We start from the raw sequence: 12088 nt of genomic DNA, 5'->3' as shown, positions 1-12088 counted from the left end.
TGGTGGCAAACCAGTATACGGCCCATCGTATACCGTGTACCATCAGATGAGTTAACTATTCCACTTAATTAAAAAAGCAAAATCTCTTCTTAATCTAATATAAATTTAACAAAGTACAGTTTTTAAAGTGTTTTTTGCTACAATTGAGATAAAAACAATAAAGGTTTACCACGTTATAATATTACCAATATTAATATTGTATTCACAAGTCTGTATGTTTATTTAACTTTCGCAGATAAATGAGTACTTAATAATTAAAATTCAATATGAAGATAGGTTATGATTATGAACATGAAAATAGGCAATTTTTTTTTAAAATAAAGCAGTCGAAGTCGCTGAAATTGTAGAGAACTAATATACTATATATATAGTAGAGATAATGATGTTCTATATTTCTACCACTGGGATTTATCCGCCTATCAAAATAACACTTGACATGGGTTTGGATCCACTACGTGGGCTGCTCTTGATTTCGTTGGTATATTAAAGAAACAGGAAATCCATTGTCTAAACTAAAATGACATGACTTTTGGTGTGACAACAGATTTTTGCTCCAAAATACACAAAAAACGACTAATGTTTTTCAGTAAAAATTATCTAGTTCATATTATCAGAACTCATATCTCTCGTTTGTTGCAATCCGGTAATTAAATTAGGAAGGAGAATTGCATACTTTCTATATCTCAAACACTGATTTTGCAGGTAATACAATATTATTTCTGACGTATAATGTGTAATGGTTGTAGCTGTTACCATATTGATTAACAGTCATAATGATAATATATTGTAAAATTGTAACGAAATGAAATGAAATTTATAGCCTGTAATAGTAATATATATATGTAACACACTGAAAAGTATCATCAAAATCCATCAGTAGTTTTTGCGTGAAAGAGTAAAAACCATCCATTCATCCATACTCACAAACTTTCGCGTTTATAATATTAGTAAGAAAAAATTATTGTAAATATTTTTCCAAGAGTATCCATCCTAAATTGTGTTTTTCTGCTCACATCAGGGTTAACGACATTCATAAAAATCAGATTGAAAAATATTTTGCTAACTGAAGTGCGTACCTAATTGGTATCGCGCTTGGCCTGGATAACTCAAAAATATATACGAATATACATGGCATGTAATTGAATAACTACTGAATCGCTATTACTGTATCTATATTGACATATGTGTTAATGTTTTTTGTTTAAATATTTTTTAAATAAAGCTTTATTACAATGATATTTTTCTAAATATTTGAACAACTGAATCAATACTACTTGAAACTTAAAATATTTTGTACAACAACCGCATTTGTATATCTTCTACAAGATAGCGGTGTCCATATAAAACTGTGTTAAAATAAGTATAATTTATTTTTTTATTCAACTTTTTTTTAGGATAATCACTGACAATCTACAATATATTGTGGTTAAAAAACGAAATTTTATTAATCCAGATTGTTGGAGCCGTTTGGTTTTCGAGATAAAATATACGATATATAATAATTGTTAGTTTTGTATATATGCCCAAACCTACGACCACACTATTAAGTACCCACCGTTTAAAAATTAAAACACTGACAATCACTTTACAAACGTACGTATAAAAATGTCGCACTATCCACACGTCCGTCCCATTGGGTACTCAACAAACTTTTAACAAGTATTAATCGACAACTATTATTATATCAAGGGAACAGGTTTAACAACCTCTAAATTTCAGTTACTTTATAGAATTTTTAGTTAACTATACGTGATTTTATTACGCGAAGGTTAACTTATTAATAAATTACGAAGGATTTACCAAGGATTATGTGATGATTATTGCATACGGATGGATTGTATTACTGCGTTTTGCAATCTTAATATTGTTTACATAAGCAAATCTTTAAAAAGATGTGTTATAGTCGTGTAATTAATTAAATAAGTTACAGTGTACTTAAAATAAGCTGTATAGCAGTAGGTCTAATTAGTTTTAAAATAAATGATATATTATTTAATATGAGATTAATAAATAACACACAACAATCTATATTACACCATTTACTTTCAAACTAATTAGATTTAATAATATACAGCTAGTATACTTTAATATGTTTATAGTGTAAATATATATCTTTTAATACTTATACTTATTTTTGAAATAAAAATAAACAGAAAAGTAAAAAACAGGACATGACTAAGAATTATTATGCGGAGAAAGAAACTTTGACTATCTGAATACTATGTGCTAACCCGTTAGAACATAAGGATCATTAAATTAATTTGATTATATAAGGATTTAAAAGATCTTCAAGCTTAATGAAACTGTGTAGGATTAAGAAGGGAATATTCGAATACACTACAGAAATTACTAATATGAACTGTAACATACATATTTAAAATCAGTTTTATATGTATCTGGAAAGACCAACAAGCTGACTACCCACTTAATGATAAATGGTAACCGTCGCTTATTGTATTCGCACAACACTACAGATATCACGTTATCATGTAACTCTCCTTGATAGTTGTACCAATGCATTATAATTCCTGAGGTCAGTGAATTTAATTTTTAAATTCACAGGATAGGAGTGATGCCTCTTATCCTGTAAATTCACTGTCCCTTAAACCGAAACATACTTTTCAAGGCTTTCTTGGCGTAAACGTCATAGAATTGAAAACTTATAATTTAGTTACGGAAGAAGTAATAGATATGACATTAACGGAGTAAAAAAATAATAGTTGTGATTGCAGATTCGGATATCTAATCACTTGCAAACACAAAATAATGTTATGTTATTTCTTATCTGTCTACTATTAACATACCATTTTATTAGATACTCATTCTGTTTTGACACAAAGTTGCAGCAATTTCCTGGAAACGGGGTCGGAATCAGATATTAAATGCACTTAACCGACGCAAAGGATGTATGTACTAATAACAGAACAATTACTTAGTGAAATAAACAGAAATACTTAACTCTGTTTAGGATGTATGATTTTATGGTATTGTTATATTTATCAAACTATTGTCAAAGATAGCAGTTTAAATTCGAATTATTAATAACTATTTTTCGTATATTTGTTATAAAATTAACTTATATATGGTAGAATATATTTTTGTGATTGATATATTTTCTGTAATTTAATGTTGTCCCGTTAAAATTTTATCTTGACTATTCTTAGATTATTTTGTGATGTTGACAATTTAATATTATGAATTATATCGACTTAATATTATAAAATATTGGTAGTAATTATTGATATTATTATTGAGTATAAGCGGGTTACAGCAGTACCCGATCCAGGCGAATATTTTACCTCCTGTTTACGCAACAATTTCGAGAAGATAATCTTAGTAGTATAACTACGTTTAAAAATAAATTTGAGTTTAATATTCCATGTTTCTAGTTTTTACTTTATGTCATGCAATGTTAAATCAATTATTAAAGTATGTTAAGCACCAATCGGCCAGGATAACTCTTTTTACATACCTATATAAGGAGTATAATAAGTATTTATTGTTACAAATGTTAAAGTGCATTTGCTTTGCTACCGGTGAAGGATGACAGAATTAAGGTGAAATCACTCATTAACCATGACGATTTTCCAGGACCGCGTAGAGGTCAACTAGACAGCAATAACGCAACAGTTCCCATTAACAACAAATTTCTCCTCTAATTATCGATGTTTTACTAGAGTGTAGACATACTTATATATGAAATAAAACTATCAATATTAGCAGATGGGATTTTTTAAGATAATCAGGTTTGAAGTTAAATTTCAATTGTTGTTTTTTATCGATGTTATCAGTGACTTAACATCGATGTTAAATATTATTGAAGACTTGAAATTAACAATTATCTATCATCCCTACTCGTTGCTGTATATGCATAGATTAGTTATTATTCTTTTAAAATTTTTGATTCTTCATATATAGGTACTTTGATATCCTATTTCATCTATTTACTTCAGGTTTTATATTCGTGACAAAAAGTAGTATATTTCCTTCGCTAAGAACGCATGAATGAAATTAATGAATCTATTTACATATTCAGTGTTATTAGTTTTTTAGTGGTTTGGGTGTAAAACGATTAGAGATAGTTACTTGAGGATTTATAATACACCAGTATAATGTTATTCAATGTTTGTGTATAAAGAATAAAAGAAGAAACAAAACATTATCTTTAACTATGTGTATGTGTGTGTGTTTATTATTTATATAATACATTTAGACTTTGTGATTTATTATTAAACTAATAAATGATGTGTATATACATATTTATTCATGTATGACCGGAGTTATATAGACGCTGTATTGTGTACTATTAGTAGCTATTAAAATTGAAGCTAAATTTGGTACATAGTTGCAGTATAATCAACAGTATCGGCAGTGAAACTATAGCCTTCCTAATAATTTCGATTATTAGGAAGGCTATAGTTTTCAAGAGCGTTTTCTACTAAATTATATTGGCCATAATTCAACGGAATTAATTATTTTTATGTACTTAATTAAAATGGAAAATGAATAGCAACAATGGCCTATATATATGAACGCGAGACGGGTTATCATCGGATGGCCGTGCTCTTTACTCTCATGGTGTTGCCATTCCGGAAGACTTAGAAGATTCCATGGTCCATTTACCGAACCACAAGTTACTAAGCAAAAGCTGCTTAGCTATTAAAACCGCAGATAACTTCAATTCAAAATCTACTTAATAATAGGAAAGGTTTTCGATTCGAATGAATATTTTAATCCATATAGATTTTGTAATCCTGTAGAGATTTTTGCAATTAAGTTTTTTTACCCCCATGTAGGTTTTATAATAATTTTGTGGGACAAATACATAAATTGTAACGACCGTAACCTCGACCAAATCATAATGATCAGAATTTATATATTAAAATATATTCATTATTTATAATAAAATTTACTAAGAATAATATTATTGTATAACATAACAAAGTTTACGTTTCGACTCCTTCCGGTTTAAAAATATACATAATATTATAATGCGAACAGCGGCATTTTTGTTACTGTATGTATTTGTAATATATAATCAATGAAATTAGAAAAAATCTACAGGAAAAGCTTTCATAAAAAATTATACCCAGTATCTAGTGAAGCTAGAAGTAATGTCTGGTGCTCTGTTTATAGGAACTAAATGAAGAAATAGCCTTATACGTCCACATTGATATAAAGACTTTGATTTACATATATTATTCTTATACTAGTGATAACAATAAAAAAAATAATAGAAAGTAGTAGAAAGTAGGTAGAAGTAAATGCATATTATTTTACTATAGCGGATTTAATTAAATTTAAAGTAGATATTTGTTATATCTAGATAAAAGTTGCCTTTGTGTAATGTCAGTTGCGAATCGTAATGACAATTATTAGATATATAATTTTAACGCACATATTAGAATTCTATAATAAAAAGATGCATTAATAGTGCCGACTGCTCTATAAATTTCATAATTCAGAATGTCGATTATAAAAAATCCTTAAGTACATAAAATATCCCTGCAATAAAATAAATCTACAATGTTTACTTTTTGCGAAATGTGTAGGTTTTTCGACATCCGTGCAGATGACTTGTACTATTATATTCTAAAATATATAAAATATACAATGATTATAAATTTCCGTTTACTATAATATTGTAAGGTACTCACCACAGACGAAATAGCTTCAAGAATGTAAATATATTAAATTCCGCAATAGAATAGTATTTTTTTCCCAGAAAAAAAACTTTTCTTTCAATTTTCACAGAACTACAAAAATATTGAATCAATTTGTAAACATATAAAAAACATACGTATATGATAACACATAAGGCACTACTAAGTTACGTCCGCAATTACTTTCAACTGACAACGATTTCTTAAGCGTGCTCAACGATGCATCATAGTTAGCAATACCGACTTCATAATATATTCCGGACAGGCAGCATTCTTATGGGCTCGTTATAGTTATCTAAGTACGTACACAAAACAAACAATTTAAATTATATTCACAAAACCCAATACTTACATATAGTCACTAATTTATTTACAAAAAAATAAGTGGGTACCTGAAGAATTAGGCACAGAGCATGTACGGAACGCGGAACTTGGTGGATTCCTACATTTTTTAGATGATTAGATAAATATAATTCTGTGTGTGAAGAATTATAAGATGAAAAATAAATTCTGATTAATTAAGTAACTTATCGTGACGAAAAGTCAAGTAGTAGCAATCAGTCAATAGAATTAACCACAATGGTACAAGTACATTCTTACCACTATGGCAACTAGGTCACATTACTAAACAATCCTTGTCTGCCGAATTGTCCATCCCTGGCGCCCAGTTACTGTACTGGAATGGATTGATAGGAAAGCAGAATATCGCAAAATTCAATCAATAAAAGGCATTGGGGAAGGTCTTTGGAAATATATGTATACAGTACGGAGTGAAATTATGAATGCTGAATATTGTATACGATGATATTAATATGAAATAAATCTATACTAATATTATAAAGCTGAAGTTTGTTTATTTGTTTGAACACGCTAATCTCAGGAACTACTGGTTCAAAATGAAAATTATATTTGTATTGGATAGTTCATTTGTCGAGGAAGGCATTAAGCTATATATACGCTGCAACCAATAGGAGCGAAGCTGCAATGAAAAATATTGCAAAAGTTGGGAAAATGAAACGCAGACGAAGTTGCGCGGGTCAGCTAGTATATTAATATTCTTGACATTTTTTTGTGATTACCATGACTAATAAGCTAACGGGCTACTTGATGGTAAGTGGTAACTATCGATAATATATTTACGTTAACAGTACTATAGACAGTACCTTAAAGAAGTAAGCCTATAATCCTGTAATTTAAGATACAATGTTCAACCAAAACACATTTTTTTATCAAATTTCTTGGAAGCTGTATAATAATAACGTATATGCTATAATACTATATATTCTATTGATAAAAAATACCACCGATATATAAGTTTCAGTTTATTTTTTACCTACCATTGTAAATATTACTGAAGTTATTTTATACCCTTAAATCAGCAACTTCGTAGAATAAATTTATATAAATAATACCTATCAAGATCCTGTATTGCCAAAATAGTGAAAGTGAAATTGTTATGCAATAAGCGAACTGTATTCTAATAGGAGCGCGGTTTTTGCTGTCATCGTGTAACACAAGTCATCATTTATATTCTGAACGAATACACATGAAGGACAGAAGGATATCTGTTATAATGCTATTACGCAACTTAGGTAACAGATGACCCGGTTCAGTTAACGGGAGGTTAGTGATAGTTATACCTACCTACCTTATTTGTTTTGGGGCTTTCCGGTCCACAATGGAAATAAATCTTGAAATGACAATAAAAATATCAGCGTAATATATTCTTCAAATCTTTAATATGACCGATACTGATTAAACAACAATCTTTACAAAGCAGCTTTTAAAAATAATTACAAACGATAGATTTTTGTTTATCTTTCATCCTTTTAGTTGTTTATCAAGTAAAAAAGGATTGATGAAACTTTAAAAAAAAAGGGAACTGTTTTTCGCAACCGAAGCAGCAATAAACAGCTGGTTGAATAAAAAATATTTTATATTTATAAGTTTCCAAATACTGAAAGAAAAGAAATTCTATTAAAGTAAATCTAGGTATAGATAAATTGAAATTCCGAAGCAAAAATCGGTCTATATATATAGACCGATAGAAATATATTCTAAAATCAATTCACATTTTATACAACGCCTACTTTTTCTGTGCAAGCAATATTATGAGTATGTGTAAATCAGTACTTTTTTTCTTATAGTTGATAATGGTGCACCTTGCCTGTGCTAACGGTTTATGCTTACAGTACTCCAGTGGAGGATAATAAGAAGAGCATGAGGTCAGGTCAGTTAGCCAATCGTGGTAAATTTACTATGAATTTATCATTATTATTATACATAATTTATTGGACAGTAACAAATACGGTCTAACCTAAACTGAATACATGGATATTACTTGCAACAATGCATAGGTGACTGTGGAAAGTGGGTAAAAAGGAATTTTGCCTTTTTTAGACCAAAATATTTTATGAACTAGGGAGGAATTTAGTTAATCTCAGTCAGCTGACGACTACAACTTTATAGTCATTTTTTCTTCAAAACATAGGGTTTAATATAATTTGAAAAATTTTAAATGGCAGAGTGTAACAAAAATAAACTATTTTCTGACATCCATGGAAGTGTACTGCTACTTAATCCACACACGGAACCGCAGCTGACGTTTAAAAAGCTTCGTAATATACTTTCTAAAGCATGTTACGAGTTATCGCTCAACAATAACTTGTTCATTAAAATTAGTTTCAGGCTCGCGAAAATATGTACTCTCGGTGTACTCATTTACTCATTTGGATTATAAACTATTAATCTACATTCAGTGTTCTAAATGTACCCGGTTGTCCCAAGTACTTATCATTAAATTTGTCAGCTTTTCTCAGATTCTCATCAGTGCGAAACTCCTGCGTCATCTTTAAATATTCTATGTATTCCTTTGTACTGAGAATATCAAGGAGTTTGCCTGAAAAAAAAAACTTATTTTAATGCAATATAATTATTATGTCCATATAATTAATATATTGACTTTCATCCCAAAGTCAATATATTAATTATGGGCTGGCTTTGGGCTAAAAGTGTAAGCGTGAATGTGACAGGCACTGCAATCCGGAAAAAAGGCTTATGGAGCGGCTGAAGTCAAATTAATAGGGGTTCAGACCTAATAGTAAGTTAACAAAAATATCGCTGTTCTAACAAAAATGCACGTAATAAGAAGTTAAACCAGTACAGTAGTTAAAATCTATACCAGCTTTAGAAACGATTGGTTTGATTTAAAAAAATGTGTTGCATAGCTTACTTATCGAGGAAGGACACATACTTATAACATCATTCTACGACTAATAGAGAAGCGGAGCATCAATGAAAAAAGTTACAAAAACGGTAAACTATTACTTTTGAGAGCTTCCATTTCGTGGATGACGCAGATGAAATTAAGTCGAGTTAGCGAGGAGTTTTATAATATATATATTTTTGTATGAATAGTAATAATATCTACCGTCGTTATATATATATATATATAATTATATATATATATAATATATATAATATAATTATGCCATATTCTATATATATAATAATTAACTTACTATGTAATTGGTACATCGATGTCTCTGTCCCTCCATATTCGACTGGTAGTGTTTCTACTGGTATAACTTCACGTAATGAATCTATCGAGGAGTGTATTCGAATACGACTGATGAGTTTTGCACTCATTAAAGTCTTTAATATTGCCACAAAATTTACAATTAATTTTGAAGATGATATTATATGAATCTCTTTTAATCTTGTGCTGAAACATTCCTGTAAGTATATGATAATTACATATGTATTTCTGGAAATAGCTACTTACTTGAGACATTTAAAATCATTTAAAGATTAGAAATTCTAGAAATTCAAGTATGACATGTTGTTTATTAATTTCACGACAGATAATACATATATAGTATATACTGTAACTGTGGATACTATTTATGATAGTGATTCGCCCCTGTGACTTGTATATTTTCAAACAGTAAAAAAATTTCCCAAATCCGTGCAGTTGTTTCGAAGCTTACCTTTCCTCATAACAAAGCCTAATAATTAGTAGATACGAATACAATAGTCAAATCTTAAAAAAAGTCTTTCATAAAATATAACCCATAAATAAACCCATGGTTTATTTTTCATGTAATTCGAATCGTAATGAAGCCGTCGCGTCGACTCATTTGATGGTAAGTGGTCACCATCGCCTATATAAACGAAAAAAACTATGCACGTTACCTAATGTCATCAGTATCATTCATGTATTAGGGTTAAGTTAAATTTAAGGTTTAATATAGTATTAGGGTGTAATTTTATTGTCTAATGCGTCTTGCTAACTGACTTCCCATTGTTATACTATTCACACATTAACTAAAAGAATTCCTTCTTATTTTTTTTTGTAAACATTACATCTTACCAATATTAAAGTAACTGCTTGACGTATCTCATTAAAATTTATAGTGAGCTGAGTAATGAAATTTGCTAAATTTGCTTCTGTAAAATCAGCGACTCCAATTATACCACCGTTGTAATCGTGTGTCATTACGTAATCCCATATCTGAAATAGATGAAGTTATTATACATATTTCATACTAATATTTTTTGTTTAATGATATAAAATTGACCACTAGACCGGAGGTTATCTAATATCTTAAAAATAACATACATAGTTGCGGTAAATAGTTAGTAATTGATGAATTAATAAGAATTATATTTTATTCCGAAAATATCATTCAATACTGTTTTATTGGATTAACAAATATTAAAGTACGAGTAAATATCAATATTGTTGCTTAATTTAGTCTAAATAAAATTTAATTTAAAATGTAAACTTACAATTACGATTCGCTTATAATAATTTAAAGTCTGCGTTGATGTAAATTCCTTTCCTTTATTTTTGCAAATATAAACTCTATGATTATTTGGCGTAAGTTTAGGTAATACGACGTCGATGCTGTAATACAAAGATATATAATTATATCTAAAGATTAGAATCCATAATCAAATATGCAATAATCATTGCATGGGTAATTATATCTGTATGTAATTTTTACTTCAACCAAGTAGGTTGTGAATTCTAATTTTGAATTTTGATAATACCTCTTTATACATGAAAATTTACATGCCAGTTCATTCCCCATATAAAATGTTGTATGTATTATTCAATATGTTCTTGAACAATAGGCGCCGCTTTTCCGAACAGGACTACGTTTGCTGCGGACCCAGCAATACCGAATAGTATTTATATTATTATACATATAGAGAAATCGCTTTATTAATCATAGATACTATGATATGTATGCATAATATGATATGTGAATACTAATATTACTAAAATAGATCGACAAACTTACAAGTCGCCCATGTCTTTAAAATCCTCTTTAACATTGACAGGTATAAAGAAATTAGGCATCAAAGTTCTTCCTGTACAAATGCTGTCCAGTTTTATCTTGACCCGCTCCAAGAAACCTTTGTTGTTGATTATAATCCTCTCCAAATGATATCTGTCTGTGGAAATTAACTAAAATATCATCATAAATGTACTTCCGCCTTATATCGTACTCATCTGCATTTTATGAGTTTTATTGCATTTAGTTCACTGTCATCAACCAAATTAGACACAAAATGATTTGTTTATTTACTTTCATTAAAATCCGTACAATCTAAAGGTAACTATGACCCATACCCACTTTCGCATACCTGTCATAAGATCGCATTAATTACTTGCGTATATAGGTAATGGTAAGAAATTAGTTCGTGAAATGAGGAAAAAATACAATTTTATAATAAATTTCTCTGATCTGATAAATATTTATAATAAATTTCTCTGATTTAATTATCGTATAATTTCAGAAAGTTTTTGATTAATGAAAAACTTATTCGGATTATAAATTAACCAGTACTGTTCACCCTCTATTAATAATAGCAATAGAGAATAGAGTCACCGCCCCCACTCAGTAGTGGACTTAGAAATTGTATCAGATTTTTTTTTAACACAAATAAAGATTTAACTCATCGAAGAGGACTGTAAATGGTTGTATACCTGGTTACCTCTATGTACATGTATATTTCACCCGACATATAGCTTGCTGTTTTTCTTTTTAAGGGTAAGATTATAGCATAAGAGGCATATCATCTTAGTCCTTCTTAATGGTAATGCATAAGTGATATTACAGGCATCATATGATAACAAGACCTCGTAGTGATCTTCATGTACATATATAGGCGACGGCAACACCTGTCAGCTCGTTTGCCATTTTCATTACATGAAAACAATAGGTGCTATTATTATTATTAAGGTACTCACTGAAATCTTTATTAGTGAAGTGATCTTGTTTTTTCACCCATTCCTCCAATATATTTATTGCCTCCTCCATTCTCCCTGGTCTATCCAGATCGTATAACTTCCGAACACTCAGCAATGTGTCGGAATTGAATTCTAAAATGGGATCTTTGCTTAAAGTTTCCAT

The 12088-nt window shown here is 29.4% G+C and overlaps 1 protein-coding gene across 1 annotated transcript; it reads right to left on the bottom strand.

Moving 5' to 3' along the window:
* Positions 1 to 8407: 8407 nt before the first annotated feature.
* Positions 8408 to 12088, bottom strand: LOC131844036 (uncharacterized). Its single transcript, XM_059192824.1, has 6 exons — positions 11926 to 12088; positions 10973 to 11126; positions 10455 to 10572; positions 10036 to 10176; positions 9185 to 9398; positions 8408 to 8562 (listed from the first exon to the last, which is right to left on the bottom strand). Exons 1-6 carry the CDS (start codon positions 12086 to 12088, stop codon positions 8408 to 8410), a joined length of 945 nt encoding a protein of 314 aa, XP_059048807.1.

This window comes from Achroia grisella, unplaced genomic scaffold, assembly GCF_030625045.1.
Source record: "Achroia grisella isolate CSIRO2021 unplaced genomic scaffold, CSIRO_AGI_Agris_v1 utg109, whole genome shotgun sequence".
Classification (NCBI taxonomy): Eukaryota; Metazoa; Arthropoda; class Insecta; order Lepidoptera; family Pyralidae; genus Achroia; species Achroia grisella.
The sequence above is the reverse complement of the archived record's forward strand: the minus strand, read 5'-3'. Positions and strand labels throughout refer to the sequence as shown.